The sequence below is a fragment of the Pantherophis guttatus genome, chromosome 3, assembly GCF_059756535.1.
Source record: "Pantherophis guttatus breed Tessera chromosome 3, ASM5975653v1, whole genome shotgun sequence".
In the NCBI taxonomy this organism is placed as follows: domain Eukaryota; kingdom Metazoa; phylum Chordata; class Lepidosauria; order Squamata; family Colubridae; genus Pantherophis; species Pantherophis guttatus.
The window spans coordinates 153,613,497-153,636,616 of record NC_142065.1 but is presented as its reverse complement, the minus strand read 5'-3'; the positions used below and the strand labels follow the sequence as shown (position 1 = coordinate 153,636,616).

General features: G+C 34.6%; 1 protein-coding gene across 1 annotated transcript in view; it reads left to right on the top strand.

Moving 5' to 3' along the window:
- CTDP1 (CTD phosphatase 1) overlaps positions 1 to 23,120 on the top strand; it is a 42,929-nt gene that overhangs the window by 17,717 nt on the left and 2,092 nt on the right. Inside the window, exons 6-12 of the mRNA XM_034429321.3 lie at positions 7,498 to 7,588; positions 9,586 to 9,752; positions 11,393 to 12,466; positions 12,855 to 12,996; positions 15,554 to 15,784; positions 17,093 to 17,252; positions 18,558 to 18,730. Coding sequence (XP_034285212.2) covers positions 7,498 to 7,588; positions 9,586 to 9,752; positions 11,393 to 12,466; positions 12,855 to 12,996; positions 15,554 to 15,784; positions 17,093 to 17,252; positions 18,558 to 18,730 — 2,038 coding nt within the window. The remainder of the gene's footprint in view (positions 1 to 7,497; positions 7,589 to 9,585; positions 9,753 to 11,392; positions 12,467 to 12,854; positions 12,997 to 15,553; positions 15,785 to 17,092; positions 17,253 to 18,557; positions 18,731 to 23,120) is intronic.

The following is a 23,120-nucleotide window of genomic DNA, read 5'->3' as shown; positions in this document are numbered from 1 at the left end:
AATAGTTGAAAGCTACAGGAATTAGATTCAGAATAGACATCAAGAAGAGCCCCCTGATATATAGCTGTCAGTTTGTATAGCTGCCGCACAAAGTGATGAGTTGTCCTTCCCCAGAGGTCTTCAAACAGGCTGGATGGTCATCTCTTAGATGCACTGCTGGATCCTGCACTGAGAAAGAGGTTGGAACATACTCTTAAGGTTATTTCCAACTCTAGATTTTGTGATAATTTTTGAATTTTTTTCATAGATACATATATAGCAGATCATACATAATTTAAGCTCTAGATGGCAGCATTTTGCAGCTAAATGTTTATTTTTTAAATATTTTTTAAAATGTATTTAACAGATGCTGTTTTAATTTTTAAAAGTACTTTTGTTCTACATTAAAATCAAATAAGACTTTTTTCAGTTTCGACAAAAATATATTTTACATCTGTTCCTGAAGTAATGTTTCTTAAATTTTACATATATACCCAATGCTTAGAATTTGTCAGGAAAGAAACATTTCTGCTTTCAGTTTCATATCTTACAAAATTGTTGTTTTTAAGTAGCTATGGGAAATTATTTAATATGTGAGTACATATATGGAACATATACAATATATTTATATAAACAGGGACTGCGGTAGTTTATTAGGAATCCCTTCTGAAACATATTGAATGAACTTTAATAAAGGAACATCTAGAAAAGTCGATAAAGTCAATGATAGAAAATTGATGATTAAAGACGGATAACTGAAGTATCTTCATTGTTGTTAGTCACAAAGTTGTGTCCAACCCATCGCGACCCCATGGACAATGTTCCTCCAGGCCTTCCTATCCTCTACCATCTTCCGGAGTCCATTTAGGCTCATGCCGACTGCTTCAGTGACTTCATCCAGCCACCTCATTCTTTGCCGTCCCCTTCTTATTTTGCCCTCAATCGTTCCAAGCACTAGGCTCTTCTCCAGTGAATCCTTCCTTCTCATTAGGTGGCCAAAGTATTTGAGTTTCATCTTCAGGATCATAGTCTTCATAGTAGGATGCCATAATAATCTAGAGCAGTGGTCACCACTGGTGGTCTGCAAGAAAATTTTTTGGCCCGCAGTGCACCCAGGTGAAGGAGCTGCTCCGGGATGAGCAGTGGCCAGTCCTGTGACTAGAGCTCTGGAATATGGGACTGGCCAGGCATGGTGGGGCTGTAAATCTCCGCAACTTTGCAGCGCAGCCCTCGCCGACCAGAATGAGGAAATGGTGCAAGAAGGGTGGTGGTGCAGGCAGGCCAAAGCAACGGGTGGTGAGAACCCCGGGCTGTTTCTTGCCCCTGCTATAGCTTCCTGTTGGCTGAAGCCATTAGTGGCTGTCCCCGCCCCTCACCCTCCCTTCCCAGTCACTCCTCACCTGGCAAGGGTAGGACGGGGATGGAGATTCACTCCATATTCCAGAGCAGGAGCGAAGCTTCATCTCTTGCTGGATCTCACGGCTGTTTCTTCCAGCCCTTGTTGGTGCTCCGCACACCTCGGCTTCTCAGGGAGGTGCTTGACTTCCTCTCAGCCCCAGGATACTGGCTGGCCCATGAGATGAGAGAGAGAAAGATAATGAGAGAGAGGGAGAATCAGAGAGAGAATGAGAGAGAGAGAAAGGGAGAAGAGAGAATGAGAGAATGAAAGAAAGAATGAGAGAATGAGAGACAGAAAGAGAGAGATAAAATGAGAGCGAGAGAGAGAAAGATACAGAATCAAAGAGAGAATGAAAGAAAGAGACAATGAAAGAGAGAGAAAGAGAATGAAAGAGAATGAGAAAGTGGAGAGTGAGAGAAAGATAGAGAGATGAGAGAGAAAGGGGGAAGAGAATGAGAGAAAGAATGAGACAGAAAAAGAGAAAAAGAATCAGAATGAGAGAGAAAGAAAGAGACAGAATGAAAAAGAGAGAGAAAGACGGAATATGAGATAATGAGTAGGAGAGGGGGGAAGAGAATGAATGAGAGAGAAAAGAAAGAGAGAGAGTGGGAGAGAAAGAGAGGAGGGAGAGTGCCTGAAGGACCCCATCCCGTCACTGGGAGTCCAGGCGCTTCAGCAAGTGGCACACTGGATTCGTATTAGTGGTCTGCGGGATTTAAAATTATGAACTTGATGGTCCCTGAGGTACAAAAGGTTGCGGACCCCTGATCTAGAGAGCAGAGAAGGATATATTAAGGAAATGTCTTTGTTAAAAATATATCTGTAAAAGAATAATGTACTTGTAACCCTCCATATATTACTAAATTAGTCTCCAGGTTCCTCATTATTGACTTTACTGATTATCTAGAATTATTGAAAGTTGTAATTCACCATAATTAAGAGGACGACAATTTTCCCTACTATACCAAATGCTAACATGCCACCTACACTAAGCAATATCAATTATAATTCTAATAAAAATAATTCTGCAAGCAACCACATATCTCAATAATCAGATGTTTCTTTTGGGATATACAATTTTTTTTGTCTTTCAAAGAAATGCAAATACAAAGAAATATCTGCTGTAATATTTTTTAATCCCAGAAAAAGACAGTAGCAAAATATTTCAGTAAAGCTGACAAGGAGACTGTGGATTCAGTCACCAGGAGTTGAATTCTACTTTTTTTAATTAATTTTTTTAAATATCTAAATATCTATAGGATATTGAGCGGGGTTAGATTGCTTTTTGTTTGCTTATATAATGCCTGTTTTAATATTCCAAGGCTTAGTATTGATTTATTTGTATCACAAAGAACTAACAGAACTTTGTTTAAAAATTTACTATTGCACTACATTGTATTGTTTCATCTATTTATCCCAAACACAGTTATTTATGGATGCTTTGGATTATCCATATGCATTTCATTTTCATTTTAGACATTGTTGCAAAATGAATAATATATTGTTTTTCTTGATGTATGATCAGGGCAGGGGCTTGATAATTTTCTGGTTTTATTGGTGACTTGAGCATGGAAAGAGACATTTTATAGGGATTTTGATTTTTATGACTAGGCTGTTTCAAGTGTTTGTTCTTCCGTTTATACGTTCAGTATGTTTTCAATATAGTGGATGTTGGTCTGAATTCTTCAAAGTTTCATTTTTCCATGCATAGTATTTACATATAATATACAGTTGCAAGAAAAAGTATGTGAACCCCTTGGGATTACGTGGAGTTTTGCATGAATTGGTCATAAAATGTGCTCTGAACTTCATCTAAGTAACAACAGTAGAAAAACACAGTCTGCTTAAAATAATACTACACAAACATTAGATGTTGCCATGGTTTAATTGAACATAACATGTAAACATTCACAGTGCAGGGAGGAAAAAGTATGTGAACCTTTGGACTTAATAACTGGTTGACCCTCGTTTAGCAGCAATAATCTCAACCAAACGTTTCCTGTAGTTGCAGATCAGACCTGCACAACGATCTGGAGTAATTTTGGATCACTACTCTTCACAAAACTGTTTCAGTGTAGCAATATTCTTGGGATGTCTGGTGTGAATCGCTCTCTTAAGGTCATGCCACAGTATTTCAATCGGGTTGAGGTCAGGACTCTGACTGGGCCACTCCAGAAGGCGCATTCTGTGCTGTTGAAGCCATTTTTTTGTTGAATTACTTGTATGCTTTGGGTCATTGCCCTGTTGTATCACCCATCCTCTGCGGAGCTTCAGTTGGCGGACAGATGGTCGTACGTTTTCCTGCAAAATGTCTTGATAAACTCTGGAATTCATTTTCCCATCAATGACAACAATCCGTCCAGGCCCTGAGGCAGCAAAGCAGCCCCAAACCATGATGCTCCCTCCGCCATGTTTTACAGTGGGGATGAGGTTTTGATGTTGGTGTGTTGTGCCTTTTTTTTCTCCACACATAGTGTTGTGTGTTCTTCCCAAACAACTCAATTTTGGTTTCATCTGTCCACAGTATATTTTGCCAATAGTGTTGTGGAACATCCAGGTGCTCTTTTGCAAACTTCAAACGTGCTGCAATATTTTTTTTGGACAGCAATGGCTTCCTCCGTGGTGTCCTCCCATGTACTCCATTCTTGTTTAATGTTTTCCTTATTGTAGATGTGTCAACAAAAATGTTAGCATGTGCCAGAGATTTCTGTAGGTCTTTAGCTGACACTCTAGGATTCTTCTTTACCTCATGAAGCATTCTGCGCTGTGCTCTTGCAGTCATTTTTACAGGACAACCACGCTTAGGGAGAGTAGCAACAGTGCTAAACTTTCTCCATTTGTAGACAATCTGTCTTACCATGGACACATGAACATCAAGGCTTTTGGAGATACTTTTGTAACCCTTTCCAGCTTCATGCAAGTCAACAATTCTTGATCGTAGGTCTTCTGAGAGCTCTTTTCTGCGAGGCATGGTTCACATCAGACAGTGCTTCTTGAAACCAGTAAACCCAAAACAGGTGTGTGTTTTTAAAGGGCAGGACGGCTGTCAGCAACACATCCAATATCATCACACTGATTGGAGTCAAGGTTGGCTCACTCCTGGCTCCAATTAGCTCTTGGAGAAGTCATTAGGCTAGGGGCTCACATACTTTTCCCTCCCTGCACTGTGAATGTTTACATGTTATGTTCAATTAAACCATGGCAACATCTAATGTTTGTGTAGTATTATTTTAAGCATACTGTGTTTTTCTATTGTTGTGACTTAGATGAAGTTCAGAGCACATTTTATGACCAATTCATGCAAAACTCCATGTAATCCCAAGGGGATCACATACTTTTTCTTGCAACTGTACATAAAACTGGGAGAAGTTGTCCAGTTTGGGAGTTGAGTGGCACTATTATACTAATGTACAGCTTTTGCTCTCTTTTCTATCAAAATCCAAGAATTTTCTAAATGAGACCCTATAGTAGTAGATTGGATGAGGATGAACAAGTTAGGGCTTGATCCAAATTATATAGGACTATTTCAGATAAGTCAAAATGCAGATCAATAATAGGCATTCAACTTGCACTGAGTGGGATTATATTTATTTATTTAATATATATCCTACCTTTTTTCTTTCTTTATAAACAACTCAAGGCAGCTAACATACCTAATATTCCTTCCTCCTCTTTTCTCCACAACAACAACCCTGAGAGGTGGTTTGGGCTCAGAGACAGTGACTGGCCCCAAATCACCCAGGTGGCTTTCATGCCTAAAGTGGGACTAGAACTCATGTTCTTTCGCTTTCTAATCAGATTTCAATCAGATTGCCTCTAAAACAACCATTCACAACCTAAATGCTCTCCAGTTCTCAGCTCTTTTTGAGAAAATGTTGAGAGTTGTAGGTTAAAAGTATAGATAAAATGCAGATTGAGAATGGCTATTGTTAAAGAGCCTGAGTCATAGTTTGGATGTGCTTGTGAATTTACCCACAAACATGAAGATCCAGGGAGACCAACAGAAATGTGTTTATGCCACTGAGTCTGGCTCACCAAATATGTTCATTTTCTGGAGATGCTAAACATGATTGTTATGACATATGCCTAGAATACATATTACATGGATTTGCACTCTACATGAAAAATATTTGGTGGCACTAGCTATTCCACTGAAGTCTATTGACAAGTGTCTGTTAAAAGATACGACTGCTCAAGGTTGAATTAAAATCTAATTATATTCTATAAATTGCAGATTGAGACTAAATATCTGAATATATGCGTGTGCGCACACACATACATATATATACACACAGAAACACACACATTATCCTTTATGAGCTTGCCAGGCTTTAGGTTATTTAGGACTTTAATCCTGCCATCATTTTCTGGCTGTTTCTATATTTATAATTCTTCATAAAGGAAGGCACGACTAAATTATCTGCCCTTTCGAGCATTTGGTTTTATAGCAAATTATATAAGAGTACATTGATTGTCATTATGTTCCTTTGCTTTAAATGTACTTAAGTATGCATACATTAATTCATACAGACTAGGAAATTATAATTAAGTTCCAAAAAAGATGACATTGGGAAATAAATTTTTATTTCTATAAGTCTTGCCTTGTCTGCAGTCAGTTTTGAGAAAGCCTGTATATATATGAGGAAATGTTGGCTAAATGTAAGGCTGTTAATCTAGTCAGAATTTGTTTCTTATGTAGGTACAGATATAGAAAAATAATTGACTACGTCCCGGTTTTATTTATTGAAATGTATTTTATTTTAATATATTTATGTCCTTTTGTTTTCCAAGTTAAGTGGCTTGTTTCACTTCAGTAACTATGCATTTTTCTAAAGTTTATCTGGTGATGATTCTCTTTAGCTAATCTTTTCAATTCGTTATGCCTAGGTACTGCAGGGGTCTCACAACAGGGATGATTCTACATGAATTTGCTGAAATTCTTAAGCAAACGCGGGTGAGTTAAGGTTGAATTTCTATCCTTAACTCTCACATTTTCTTGCTTTTGTGGGTTTTAAGTTACTACTTTAAGATGCAGTCCTTTTGGCCTACGTGTATCAGCTTTAATAAATGACCAGTGATATCTGGAAGTGTTTTGCTAAAAGTCTTTTAACATAGAAAATGCTGTGTAGTTGCCAATAGATTGCTCTAAGTGCATTACTTCCTAGATCACCAGTCATATTTGAACGTGGAATTTAGACAATTATGGTCAAAACTTTAAAGTATTTTTTAAAAATATTTGCTTTAAAAAAGCAAGTTTGAATTGATTATCTCTAGAGTATAAGTATTATATAACCAGCCAAGCTGGGTATTGCCTATCTGATATATAATTTATCAGATGCTAAATATTTTACATTACTAGGCAAACAGCAAAACCAAGAGATGTATAAAATGATTTTTCCCAGATCAGAAATTCTGATAAAGCTTTGATAACTGATTTTTGTATACCTCAAACTAGACAACACAATTATGATTTTAAAAAAAACAATACTATTACAAGGACAGCTATGCGGTATTTATACACAAGGGTTAGAAGTATAACTTAAACCTGCAACTGCAAGAAATTTCTATTGAAACTTTTTCCTTATCTTGCCCATTTTGCTTAAGCATTACAGCACATCTTTAGTGCTTTGCCTAAAAGCACCAAAACATTTATCAACACTGAGACATGCTGTTGATAAATGAGAGACATTGTTCAATCCTGAGACTTGCAATGAAAATATATGAGTGATCAAGATGGAGTATATTCTTAATATTAACAAAATGATAGAATGTTAAAAACCAGACGTTCTGGTTTAAATTTCAAGTAAGAATGTATAAAATAATAGACCAGCTTCAAAATATTTTGCTTAATGCTATTTATTCCAGCATGTTCTAATGTATTATAAATTATATACCAATTCTTGAATTAGAGATGTTGTTTTAATTTGCAGTATTATTAGTAGATAAACATATTTTGGAATTTAATAATGCATTTTATTTATATAGGAAAACCCAGATGAAAATGTATGTGTGTGTAATTTGTAGTAATCTAGAAAACAAACACATAGTATACAACAAATCCCTGCAGAAAATGTATTAATACTGGAAAAATTAATTTCAGTCTTTTTTTCCTTTAAAAGCATTTTTGGACTCTGAAAAGAAGCTTTTTTCCCATCGAATATTGTCACGGGATGAATGTATTGATCCATATTCAAAAACTGGCAACCTTAGGTATGTATTGTGAGTAAACTGTTGTTTTGGGTATGTATTGTGAGTAAACTTTGTATATTTATTATGGAATAAATACACAAAGTTTGTTTGTTTATTTATTTATTTATTTATTTAAATTTTATTTATTATTTAAATTTTTATACCGCCCTTCTCCTGAGGGACTCAGGGCGGTGCACAGCCAACAATAAAACACACATATACATAAAATTTAAAAACAATTTAAAATATATTAAATAATTTGGCCCCAATATTTTTTAAAAAAACTAAGACAACCATTAAAATTCATGTTTAGGCCAGCCCAGCTTGTTGGAACAATAACATCTTGAGGGCACGGCGAAAGGCGCATAGGTCAGGGATCATTCGTATCTCTGGGGGCAATTCATTCCAGAGGGCAGGTGCCCCCACAGAGAAGGCTCTCCCCCTGGGGGTCGCCAGTCGACGTTGTTTGACCGACGGCACCCTGAGGAGTCCCTCTCTGTGGGAGCCTATTGGTCGGTGGGAGGCTATCGGTAGCAGAAGGCGATCTCGTAAGTACCCAGGTCCTAAGCCATGGAGTGTTTTAAAGATGTAACCAATACCTTGAATCGCACCCGGAAGACCATCGGGAGCCAGTGCAGCTCGCGCAGGAGAGGTGTTACATGGGTGCGCTGTGTCACTCCCATAATCACCCGCGTGGCCGCATTCTGGACCAGTTGAAGCCTCCGAGTGCTCTTCAAGGGGAGCCCCATGTAAAGAGCATTACAGTAGTCCAGACGGGAAATGACGAGGGCATGAGTGACCGTGCGCAAGGAGTCCCGATCCAGAAAGGGATGCAACTGGTGAATCAGGCAAACCTGATAAAAATATTGATGGAAATAGCAGATAAAAATCAATTAAATATTACAAATATTTCCTGTATTCTCAACTTATATTTCAGCTGCATGCACAAGTATTTCTGTCAACTTTGACTGAAAAAAAAGATTTGTATTAGTTAAATTGAATGCTGTGTTTGTGTCAGTATATATTAGGAAAACCATTTGCCCTAAGCTTTATTTTGTGTAGTTCTAAGTCATACTTTGGAAACAAAAATGAGTACTAATTTATATGAATGCTTAAAACATTGCTATTTTGTAGAGTACATTTTGGATTTTTTATTGTATTTTAATAATTTATGATGCTAAATATATTGTTAGGCACAAGAAATAAGGGACTAAGCCTATTCAAATGAGTATAAGTTTATTCTGTGCTAGCTCTCTACAAAAATTGAAACTACTAACAGTCAAGGCAAACTGGAGGTAGATAAGAGTCAGTGGAATTCAAAGAGGGCTGGACTTAGATTTTTTGTGTCCTGAAAGGACTCCATACTGATGATACACCAGACTCCTCCCTTGGGCTCAGCTGGTCATCCACATGTATCATGAGAATAATTCTGGTTTTGTTTGTTGTGTTTTGATTTTTTTAACTCATTTGTTAAAATTTAGCAGTGTATAACAAAATTATAATTGATGTATGTCCCATGTCACTAAAATCTGTGCATTTTATTTAGACTGTCAGGATCTTGCCATTGCTTTTTCTTGACTGTATTTCATGAACTTCGTTTTTTGTTAACTCTGATTTTTTTGTCTTGCTGCCCCTTCCTCAGTAATTAAGCTAAAGTATCCACTAAGCAAAATCATATCTGTTTTTATCTTCATCTGAGATGAATTCCTGTACCCAGTTACTGGTTGTATCAGGGTACAATGCATACAATCCCCCCTCCCAGTTTCCCACAGTACTAAATGTGGCAGGCCTGAAGATCCAATGCCAAAGACGGCTTCTAGGCCTGAGAGATTGCTTTAGCCAACAAAGGATCATACTTGACCGGTTGGTAGTAGAACTGAATGTCAGATGAACCTAAAAAAATTAATGTTTGCTTATACATTTCTGTCAACTTGTCACAATCTACCAGTAATTATTTTAGAGTTATCTAAAAGTCAAATAAATAAATCAAATAAATTAATTTTGTTCCCTGGTTGTAGGAACTTATTTCCTTGTGGAGATTCCATGGTTTGCATTATTGATGACAGAGAAGATGTTTGGAAATTTGCACCTAATTTGATCACTGTGAAGAAATATGTATATTTTCAGGGTATAGGTGATATTAATGCACCACCTGGCTCAAGGGAAGCTCAAATGAGAAAGAAAGGTAACTCTAATATACACGATGGCGGGAAACTATATTCTAATTTTCAATATTTGCATCATACAAAGTCAATTGCCATCATATTTATTTAAGCAGACTATTATCTAATCTAAGACAGTGTTGGAAAACCAACAATCACATTTTTATATTATACATTACTATAATCACTTTTTAAAATGATTACAAGGTTGCTAATAATTGATATATAGAGATGGTTTTTATTGCATGGGAAGTCATCAAATGCTGGTAAGGCAACTTACTTAACATTTATCAACTATATTTTAAAAGCTGCCTCCTTTTAAGGAAAAATCTGCATCAATATTTTAATTATACTGGAACTTTTTCAACAATATTAGAATAGATTTTTAACAAAAATAAATTGATATAGTGAGAAAGAGATGAAGTATTTTTCTGTGATATGGCCTCAGCCTGGATTCTTTTGTCATACTACTTGCAACTTTAAGAAGAGAAGTGAGAGAAAGAAAGTTGTTGTAAAAATACATAATAACTTGTCTACCTAATCTATAACCAGCCAATTAATCTGGCTCAAGCAGGTCCAAATTAGGCACCTCAATTTAAAAAGGAATTAATAGCCACCGTGTTTCTCTGAGTAACTCACACATTGTGTTGAACTATAATTTATCCATAATTAATTGGCAGTGGTTTTCCTTATAGATAACAGTAAGATAAAAACTGTGATTTATAAACCACAATGGTTGGATTTATTTGTTGTGCTTAGCCACAAGCCCAATGAACACAATGCAGTGTTTGAACCCAGCCAGTGACAGTAGAACTAAATATGCCTTATTAAAAATTGAACTTAATTAAAGCAGACTGGTGAATAACAGCAGATAGAGCCAATTGCATACTTCTTATGTATGCCCCCAACTTGTGCTGTTGTATATTCATAAGCGCTCCTTACATGATGGCTGAAAAATAAGGTTGTAGTGTTTTCCCTGCCTCTAATTACATGCCCAGAATGTTCTCTCTGCTGCTTATCTCTTACGAAAAGTAAGGCAAAGGAGAGCTAGTCCAGGCTATAGGTGACATTTATGAAAATGGACATCTAAATATGTAGAAACAGAAGTATACAATTATATATTTTTTTCAATGAACTCTGTCACTATGCTGAAGCACATCCCCATTTTGGTGTTATATTCTAATAGAATTCACACTATCCAGCTGGTATACTTCAGTTAAGAAAATGATATAAATGGAATAATCTCCTTGATCTCTTTTACTCAGGGAGATAATACATTCTAATTGTATGAATTTTAAATATAACCGTGTAGTTGAAGATGAAATAATGTGCTTTTCACTATTTTGTGAATTTAAAGTAAATTATTGTTTTTAACCTTGAATGAATTAAATCTCTATGCAACATAAAAATATAATTGGCCTAGCTTCCTTCCCTCCCCATGGACAGGGGTAGGGAAGGGGGAATGTCATTAACTAATTTCCATGTGGGTGTTTTTTTTTTTTTTTTGTATTCCTTATGTGATTATTACAGAAATCATGCAGGCCCATGTTTTTTCCTTAAATAAAGATGTATTTAATTGGATAATTTATATTCTTTGGTTGACTTATTTTCTATACTTGTGTAAACTGAATTTGAATTTAATTCATATGTTTATTTAATTTAGCAAATCATTCCTCAAAATCAGTGGATGCATCTGATCCAGCAGCAGTAATAAAAGATTCTGAAGAAATAAAGAACACTGGAAATGTGGAAGAACAGAGCAATGGCATTAAGAAATCTGAAAAAGAAGTAAACGGCAATAATTCTGTCAGTAGTGAGACTTCACCATGGGATTTGAATTCTAACGATAAAGGAACAACAGACTCTTTGTGTGATTCTGATCAGATAACAAGTGTTCCTAATACAAATAATCAGATGAGTGACAAGGAATCTTGTGTACCTTCAGATCATGAAAACAGGACAGTTACAGGCAAGCAGCAGATTCAAGACAAAACAGCCAATTACTTGGACTTTGAGTTGTCTAGTGATAGTGAAAGTGATAGTGGCCTGGAAGCTAAAAAATCTTTATCCTCTTCTGCCTCAGATAGTGAAAATGAAGGGAAAAGAAGCTGGAAAAAGTCAAAGCATTCTGTGCAGGAAGAAAAGGGTGTACATCTTCTGGGAAATGATACAAATGTAGAAAAAGATGGACAGTTGAACCATTCGGGAGACTGTGCATCTTCGCTTACCGTCAATACCCATCCCAAAGCTTTGGATTTGGAAACGCATGAGGAAATTGAACAAGATAGCCTTTATAGTCTAGGAAACGGTTGTATAGACAAGAAGGAAGCTGAAACAGAGTCTCAAAATAGTGAACAATCTGGTATAACTGTAGGAGAATCTTTAGATCAGAGTATGGAGGAGGAAGAAGATGATGACACAGATCATGATGACCATTTAATATACCTTGAAGAGATTCTTGTTAGAGTGCATACAGATTATTATTCCAAGTATGATAAATATGTCAGAAAGGAAACTGATGAACTTCCAGATATACGAAAAATAGTGCCAGAACTGAAACAAAAAGTATTGTCAGATGTTACCATATTATTTAGTGGATTGTACCCTACAAATTTTCCTATAGAAAAAACACGGGAGCATTATCATGCTATTGCACTTGGAGCTAAGATTACAAAAACTCTTGTATTGAATGAAGATGACCCCAATAAGCCAACCCACCTTATTGCAGCCAGAGCAGGTGAATAGAAAATAAAATTACTTTGAATTTGAAGAATGAGTCTCCCCTGTCATGCTTTTCCTTTGTTGTACTAATTGGATCCTTCAGTAAAATTATATAGCTATGTACTTCTTTTGCATGGAGTTAAATTAAAATAATAAAGCATAATACATCTGAAAATCAATTCTGTCATCATAGCTGAGGTACAACAAACTTATTGAAGCAGGTTATAGGGATGAAACTCAGAAGGTTAGGAACTTTGAAACTGACTTGAATTCAGTACTTTTTCTATACATTATTTTAATTCTGCTAAGTTTAATGGGACTTGGGTATGTGCAAAGTGTAACCAGAATTGACTTATCACAGAAAAATTGTTTCCCAAACATTCACATTTGGTTGTTTTAAATAGGCACAGAAAAAGTCCGGCAAGCTCAGAACTGTAAAAACCTTCAAATTGTAAATCCAGATTGGTTATGGTGCTGCTTGGAACGATGGGACAAAGTAGAGGAACAACTGTTTCCTTTGAAGGAGGATTACTTCAAAACACAAAGGTAAAAAATAATAATTGATTATATGGAGATTCTGTGGTTATGTGTGACTTGCTTGTGTTTAAAAATTAATGTCCTGCCTTCAGAAATAAAGGTATTGGAGAAAAATCTCTGAAGTTTGTAAGGGAATGTGAGAATGACCTTGAAGAAAGGAAGTGGAAAGTTTATATTTTCAGATTTGCAAGATTGATGTTAACCCTCCCAGACAGGAAGCATGACTAGATGAACTATATCTACTTTATTGTAAGGTTACACTAACAGAATCTTGACCTAAATATATGAGAGTTCTTCAAGAAAACAGATTATAGCAATCCATTTCAGTCTGGATTCAAGATAAGTGAAATTATCTTGGTTAGGTGGGTGAGTATGGTAGGGCAGAAAAGGAGTGTAGCCCTTCTTCACATATTTGCTCTCTGTTTTTGATAGCATCCTTCATGGTATCCTTCTGTAATACCTCTGGAAGTTAGGATATTGTTTTGTAGTAGTGCTCCTTCCAGAACTAGCTTCAATTGGTATTGGTATGGAAAAGAATCTAAAGTCCTCCATTATAGGGTGCTGCAAAACTCTGTTCTTTTATTCCTTTTATGTAACCTGTACATGAGCCAACAAAGAACAAGTTGCTATAAGAAGAGGCAATGTTGGGGATGTGGACATTCTAAAGGTCATTTATTGCAAGATCAGCTGGACTTAAAGAATAGACCTTACTGAGTTAACATATGTTCCTCAGCCTTAGAAGGAAGCTCCCTTCAAGTGAGAGAATGGCTGGGAAACTAAAACAATGGGAGTCAAAGAACTTATGCAGCTTCTGGGAATGGATTATTTTTAATGGAAACTTACTTTAATGGAATCTCAGGCAAATCTGTCTAGAATGGTTACAAATAGTCCTCAATTTACAACTACAATTGAGCCCAGAATTTTGGTCATAATTTGTTGTGGACATAAATCAGGTTACCATATGACGGGACTTAATTTTATAGTTATAAAGTTATAGTTACAACTTTATAACTATAAAAATATATTTTATTTTTATATTTATAACCTATATAGTATATAATTTATAAAAACTATAATAAAGTTATAGAGTTATAAATAATTTTATATTTCTATGATGGTCATTAAGCAAGTCACCACAGTCATTAAATGAATCCAATTTTTGCTGAAAAATGGCAAAACTATTGTAAAACATGATCACATAACCATGGGATGCTGCAACCTGTTGTAAATACAAGCTGGTTGCCAACTAGCCAAAATACAATCACATAACTGTGGGGTAGAACAACAGTTGTAATTTAGAGGATCTTTTTTTGAATCTATCATGACTTCAAATGCTCATTAAGCAATTGGTTGCAAGTTGAGGATACCTGTAGTTAATAAATGAGGGATTTAGAGTGGTTTGAGAATTATTGTGATTAGGCTAGGCCTACAGCCATCCTGTGCTGGTATGTATATTAATCTAATAAATAGTGGTGTGAAGAATGACTAAGATGAACTTGATGGAAATAAGCAAAAGATACATATTGATCTATGGCAGCGGTGTCAAACTCACAGCCTGTGGGCCAGATGCGTCACATGCTGGCCATGCCCACATCCAGTTTAGCGAAGGAGAAAGTCGCAATGTCATGTGATGCCGTGACAACGCGAGTTTGACACCCCTGATCTATCCAGAGCATTGGATAATTTAGCAATAGCATTCAGGCTTATATAGTGCCACCTAGTGTTTTACAGCACTCTCTCGGTGGTTTTACAATGTAAGCATTATTTGCATATTGTCCCCAACAATCTGGATCCTCATTTTACCAATGTCGGAAGGATGGGTCAACCTTGAGCCCCATCAGGATCGAACTCCAGGCTGTGAGCAGAGTTTTGCCTGCAATACTGCACTTTAATCACTGCGCCACCATTAAATTGTTCTAGCAAGCCTCTGCCCATTCACTGATCCCACTTAGCATCTTGGAGAAAGGTTCTGTACTTGGATCTTTGACCAATAAACAAATAATAAATATTGTTTATTTGAGCAATAAACAATAATAGATTTTGTTTGATGCATTCTGATTAAAATCCAATAAATAATATTGAACTCTTATAGAAATGACTGTTATTTTTAGTTATGCTACAAGTACAGAAAACTTTGTACAAAATAAGAACATTTTATGTGCAAATGTGCAAATTTGCAAATGTGCAAGTTTTCTGTATTGGTTATAGATGTAGCAGCCTATACAGTTAATAATATGGCAGTTAAAGAAGTAGTAAATACTAGCTGAGTTTTTTTGTGCGTGTACTTTTTGTCTTTCCTTTTTTTGAATAACTTATTTGTTCGATTGAGTGTTTTCTGAAATTAACCATACTCACAGTTGGTGTTTTAAAAACCTGAGATGGAAATGAAATAATTATCCATTATTTTTATAGCATTTTCACATTGGTTCTTACACATATTTATACTCTCAAAATCAATTATTCTATTAAAATGCAGATGATTTTCTGTTTATACTTTATATGTCATTTTCAAGAAGAAACAGGAAAAGCTGATTGCTAACAGTGTTTTAAATATTTAATCTAACAGAGAAAATAGTCCTGCCATGTTTCCAGATATCCCTAGTGCTTTCCAGACTGCTCTTTTTCATCCAACTCCCATTCATCCAAAGTGTCAGCCTGGGCCTGAAGTTCGACTTTATGATCCCAATACTGGAAAACTAATTAGGAAAGGATCTCAGAATTCCAACCAGTCTTCATATATTCAAGCACCAGCTCCTCCTCTCACTTTACCAGTCCATGGGGAGCATTCTTTATTCAGGTACATAAATATATGTTTTTCCTCTTTTCTATTACATTTAACATGGAAAGATATAATTCATATATTTGTATATTTTATTCGTTCAAGAAGCGCTTTATTAGAAAACTGAAAAACAGTGTAATATCCATTTTTAATACTTAATAAAGTATTTGCAATATCTTAATAATTAAAATTTCTAATTTCTGTACATCTTGTTTTCAGTTTAAAGTATGAAATTACGACTGTGAATCTGTTACATAGGATAATATAATTTCTTATTCTTTCCTGTAATTGTCAGAAAGGAAATTATAAAATTTGTGGAGAAATACAGATAAGCATTATTATATTTTGCAGAATCTGATGAGTATTTGTGACATAATAGATGTTATTTTAAAGGTATGAGAGCTATGGCAACAGTTAATTAAAAACTTTGATGTACTTTGCTAAACTGACTTGTTTTATATTTTTAATTTTAGTAGCAAAACCTCACACTTCTAAACACAGTTTCTATTTTGATAATATTACCTGATAGAATATGTCCAAATAAAATTATAAGTACGCAAAGCACTTTTAAAATACACACATACTTTGAAGTCCTTTGTTCTGAATTCTCTTTTTGTTTTTATAAGTTCTTTCAGTGGTGAAGAGATTCCTAAACTTTTACCTTGACACTGGCAAGAGAGGAGGTGGGAAGGCATTCTAATTGATGCTTACTTTAGAATTATTTGATAGATAGAATTCTTTATTGGCCAAGTGTGATTGGACACACAAGGAATTTGTCTTTGGTGCATATGCTTTCAGTGTACATAAAGAAAAAATAAAATATATTCGTCAAGAATCATAAGATACAACACTTAGTGATAGTCATAGGATACTAATAAGCAATCAAATCATACTACGAAACAATAAAAACAATATAAGTTGTAAAGATACAAGCAACATGGATATAGCCGTAAGTGGGAAGAGATAGATACTAGTAAGGATGAGAAGAAGAATAGTAATGCAGTCTTAGTAGTTAATTTGACAGTGTTGTGGGAATTACCATAGTTGTTCAGCAGAGTGATGGCACTCGGGAAAAAACTGTCCGTGTGTCTTGTTGTTCTGGTGTGCAAAGCCCTATAGCGTCATTTTGAGGTAGAAGTTGAAACAATTTATGTCAGGATGTGAGGGGTCTGTAGAACTATGACAGAGGGAATTCCAAATTGAGCAACGGGATTAATATATTTTTCCATTGTACAAATTTTGAAATGGTTGTTTATATCATGCCAAAATTGGCATTTTGTTCAGTTCCAGTCATAACACATTTAATAAGGAGGTCTGAATTTTCAGAGCTGTTCAACCACATCAACAGCTTTTTGATGAAGAAGAGATTCCAGCCAGTGAAAATGAGGAGCCTGGCCCATCCAGAAGGAAGCGCCAGCCAAGTATGTCTGAAACTATGCCACTCTATACTCTGTGCAAGGAGGATTTAGAAAGTATGGATAAAGAGGTAAGCTAAAATAATAGTTCATTAAGATTAAGAAATTATTAATAATGTGTAAACAGGTCATAATTTTGGCTAGGTACAATTATCTTGGACTTCCTTTTATTAATATGTCCCATGATGAGGAAATGACAGTTAAGCTCAAATATAACTTCTTTTGTTTCCATTTATTTAATAGTAGTAGTAATAATAATAATATATTTATTATGTTTATCCACTTAAATGAGTTACAACTTTTTTTGGTTGTCTTCTTAGCAAATTATTCCAAACAATGAGTAATTTGAATTTTGAACTTTAGAAAAGTGTCTTTGCCATTGTAAATTAGGGTGGAAAACATGTATAGAAATTGCAATTTTGGTAAATGAGAGCTCATGAATATCAAAACTATTATTTAAATAAAAAAATACATATTATATGCAGCTTTGCATCAAATATGTGGAACACCAGCTGTAATATCTAAATACAAATTTTAGCCTCAGTAAATCAATCCTACATCCAGATACCTTGTAATATTCTAAAATTTATATTAGTTTTAGGTAAAGTCAAGGCCACAGAATAATGTAAAGTTTATGGATTCTCCAAAACTTTTCAGTAAGGTATAAATAATAAACCGTACAGAAAAAAGTTATAAATTGAAAAGAAAAATGGAAGCGAACTATGACACTGTGATGAAATGTGAAAATAACACATAGATGATAGTGATGCAAATGCTGAGTTGTTTTATACCTTGTACTAATCCAAATGATTCATTCCCCATTTTTGGAAATATAAAATCCAGCGTTCTGATTCCAGAGCCTTTAGGAGCACAGAAGGTTTTCTTTTAGAATTTTCTTTGTTTCATATCTCAAACTTCATCAAGCGATATAGAAAAAGTAGATATGATTCCTTATTTAGTTTGCAAATACACATTGTTCTTTTCTGTCCCATGCTATTAATCTGTCCCATGTGAGGATTTTGAGATGATTGAAAAACCACGCATAAATAAGACCATGGGTATTTTTGTTTTGCCTACCTCTGTCCTAAAAAGTTTCATACGTTTTATTTAATTAAAGCTTTAAATGAAAAAAAATCATGTACTGCTTTGCATTGAAATTATCAATTTCTAATATTGTTGCATTAATTTCAGCTTTATATTATGCCACCTTATTTAGGGGAGAGTGGAGTTAAAAATAATAAATATGTTTCAAATCAAACGTGCAAATGTCACATTTTGAATATCCAAATTGAAAAGACATTGTTTAAAATGTGTTATTTAAATTAGTATTTTTTTTCTGATTTTTTTTTTCACTCCCAACTAATATTCCTTCACAGGTTGATGATATTTTAGGAGAAGGTAGTGATGACAGTGACAGTGAAAAAAAGAAAACAGAAGAAGAAAAGCAAGAACCACATAGTACTACAAAAGAGACTCTAAATATAAAAGTAGAAGAAAGGCCAGTATCAACATCATCAAGTGAAAGAAGTATGACAAGCAGTATACCCAGGTATTTATTAACATTCTTAAATAAATCCTTCAACTTACGTTTCTGGGTTTTAAACACAGAAAGCAACCAGTTAAATGGTTGCCAGTAGTTCATTAAAGCCATGGGTATTTGTTTGCCTGTCTATAAGGAATGTGTATATGGAAAAACATGTAGTCATCAACTTATAACCATTTGTTTAGCGATGGTTCAAAGCTACAGTGGTATCGAAAAAAGTGACTTGCAACTGGTCCTCACACTTAGAGGCGTCACAGCATCCCCATGATCAAAAAATCAAAATTCATCTGTGATACATACACTGTCCTGGAGTCACGTGATCACCATTTGCAATTTTCCTAGCAGGCTTCTGACAAGCAAAGTCAACGGGAGAAGCCAGGTTCGCTTAACATCCATTGTGGTGATTCAATTGCAGCAAAAAAAGTCATAAAATTGGACATAATTCATTTAATAATTGCCTCACTTAGCAAAGCAAATTCTTGTCCCAATTGTGTTCATAAAACTGAGGATTACCTATATATCCTTCTTAATATATTTTTGAAGGGTAAGCTATCTGAAATATGAACAGCTTATTAGGGAATTCCTAAAATATTAGCCTGCTTTCCCATTCTTCTTGAAATCTTGTATCCCTCTAAAAATGTTTATTACAAAATACCCTATAGAACAAAGGGGGTTAAACAACCAAACTTGTTTCATTAAATTAATGTTAAGACTCAACATACTTTCATGATATACTTTGCAATTATAGTTTAATAATTAATGTTTTCTGATTCTTCATGACCTGATGGACATCACTAACCATGCTCTTGATTGCTTAGCATTTTCTCCAAAAACATGTTTCCAAAATATTTTAAGATTTCGCTTCATTATAAGTGTTGTTTTCTTCTCCAGTGAATTGTATTTGGTCCAATCATCAGTGTGTTCTCCATCAGGAGTCTCTTTCTGGGAACGTAAATAGAATCATTAGATTGTATAAGCGTCTTCACCACTGCAAAAGGATTAGAATTTTTAGCATAAGGCTACAAATTGGTGTGCATAATGAGAGATTGAAGTCTGATAAAAACAGAACATTGCCTCATAAAAACATAAAGTAAATTTTCCATACAACACGTTTGAGGAACAGTTCCTTAAGTACTATCTCTGCTGGCAGCAAGTAATGCATTAAAAAGATCTTTGTCAAAGAAATAGGTGAAAAAGGAAGACACATAGGGTTACCTTATCTCTTCTGTGTCAATGAGCTTTCCTTGAACCTACTAGTGGATGTATCTATTTTTATTTATTTTATTTTACTGGATATCATTTAGAGGCTTCCCAACTCCAGATGATTCAATAATGCATTTTGCAGAGGCTCAACCACCATTCTTCCACCATGCCTGAGAGAACAGCCAGATTTTCACAGACTTTCCTGTGACACAGGACTAAGGTCATTAGGGAAGAAGCTGTATAGAACCTGGGCAGGGATGCTGTCCTGGAAAGCAAATGCTACAACTACATACATGTTTTCCAGAAGAACAATTTATTAACTTCATCAAATTTGCTATCAGTTCACTTTTCTTCTATTGCTTGAAAGTTTTCATTGATCTAAGAAAGTTATAGAACACTAGCTTGTAAATGATACTGATATAATTTACTGAGCATCAGGCTTCAGAGTCTGAAACACATCACTAATAAAAAGTACTCTTAAATTGCTGTTTTACAACGTAATAAATCCTATAATTATATTATATAACAGGTATAATATTGTCAAAAGATTAAATGAAAACCTAATTATTACAGACATTTTATAGATATCATAGAATCAGATACTTGTTAATTGGGTGGGGGCTGCTAAAGCTTTTAGTGGTCAAAATGCTGGTGCTATGCTTCTAAATTTATTAAGCAGACTGTGATGATTTTATGAATCCATCAAGTTACACATACTACATTTTATATTACTAAAGCAACATGAAGCTAGATTGATAAATGTAAAGATAAAAATAGTCATTTATGATGATGACAACTATTTCTCATATTGTGTCTCATCCCAGATCTATAAATATTAAACCAGTACATTTTTTTTCAAAGTATTGCTGATAACTGATGGATAACATTGAATTTTAGTGTGCACTTCTGTTTAATCATGTTTCTCTTACTATTTTTTGATAATTTTATTTTTAAAAAATTAAAGATAAAACTAATACTAATATAAAGTAAGAAAATAAAAAGAAAGAAATCAAAGAGGAAAAATGCTAAAAGAACAATAAAGGAAGAAAAAAATAGAAAAGAAAGAAAAAATACAAAGTGGCTTCTGATCTGCTTTACAGCAATTATAAGTACAATTATAAATTTAACTCTTATTCTTTGATTACAATATAACTATCTTAAATTATACTTTCATAAATTCATGTTTTCTGTTTTATGCGAAAAGTCCATAAGGGGTTTCCAATCAGCAATAAACATAGTCTTTTCTCTGTCAAAGGAGTCAGTTTTGCCATCTCAGCAACTTAACATCATCTTCACCAAATATTCCTTCATTGTGATTAGCGCCGAATCTTATTTTGTTAGTACATATGATAATCTCACTGCAGTTACATACAATAACAAAATTTATGATTTTTCCCCCAACTGTATCCATCAATTGCAAAAGAAAAAAAATCTCTGATCTCAATTGTATATTAATCTTTAAAATCCTCTGAATCAGTGTATGTATGTTAATCCCAAATTTTCTTGCTTGCTTACATATCCATCTACAGCATGATAAAATGTCCTTATTCTCCAACATAAATTTGAAGTGCCTTCATGTATTGTAGACAATTACTCTGATGATGCATACCAATAATACATCATTTTACAATGTTTATAAACATCCTTTCCATTATTAGTCTTATTGGCAGGAATTCTGTATTGGCTACCTATCTCCTATTAACTGGAGGAAATTGTTTGTTCAGGCATTCATTAGGTTTTGATCCTGCAATCCCAAATCACCTTCAGTTTTGTCTCAATAAAGAAATGGATTTCAGCAGTTCATTATTTCCAGCTGTGTCTGCTTTAGAAAAAGTGGTCACCACCAGCTCTTCCATGATAATTTGGCTAAATTGCCACTATTTCTTGCAAAACCTGACCTTGAAGAGGTATCAAATTCTATTCATCAGAAGAAACATGACAGTTTGCAACGGGAACGTGCGCACTTCTGCGCATGCGCAGATCGTCAATTATGACATTGGGTGGGTGGGCAGAGCCTCCCACCGCTTTTACTACCGGTTCTAAAGAACTGGACAGAGCCGGGAGCATCCCGCCACTGAAGTAGACAGATCAATGAATTATCATGAGATAATACTGGGCAAAGCCTGGTAGCAGGAGTAGATACAAATTTGCCAAATACAAAACTAATTTTATATTCACTTTCAGAGCCTGTTTCAGTAAAAGCAATTCTAGAGTTTCATAAAGATAGATGAAGATTTTTTTTTTCAGGAGTTGCTTGCATTATATGAAAAGCACAATGCAAATTATCTGAAGTATATTCAAGGAAAAAAATTTCAATCAATTGCCAGCTTTTGTTTCACTCCAATATACTATCTAATTGGCACAGCTGTTATTTGGATTAATTATATTTCCAGAAACTATAAAGTGATAGAAGATGCCAGTAGGCATGTATTAAGATAATCCTGGGATGTTGACAGAAAATGTGCTATTATGCGGAGTTTGCAGAAAACCTTAAATAAAATATTCTCAGAAGTCAGCAATGCGAGAGCTCTTATTGCTATTTAGGAAACCAAATCAGAATCAGTTTTTTAATTTATATTTAGATTAACAGTTAATTCACAGTAATTAAAAATCAAATTTAAATTGGTGGAGATGGCTAAGAGAATTTTGAAAATAATTAATTTCCAAAAGATATATTTCAAAGAGGCTATTCTTTAAAAGTATGGCATTAAAAATCTGGCTATGTTCAAGAATTTTTGAACTGCTGGTTTAAAAGATATTTAAATGTCATTTTATCGACACTTTGGATTGTGACTGTAACAAATATACAGGAGAACTTCCTTTAACTGCCATGTCATGGTATTTTAAAAAAAGATGGAATATAGACTTGTGAAAAAGTACACCCTATGCAAAGTTTTTCTTCTTTTTTTTAAACGTGGGAAAATCAATGTTATCTTTATTCAAACAGTATATTAATATAAAGATGTAATTCAATAAAAATATGATTCATATAAAGATGATGTAATTCAATAAAAAGTAATCATTTACTTAACTAAACTATGCCATTTCCTTCTCTGGAAAATTGAAGTTCACCCTTGTTTCACCTGGTATTGCCCCTTTGGCAGAAACAACCTCATTGTTATGTATAAGGTCCACTTCTGGTTGATCCTCAATCTCATGACCATTTGTTTCATCCTGAAGCACCCTATGATAC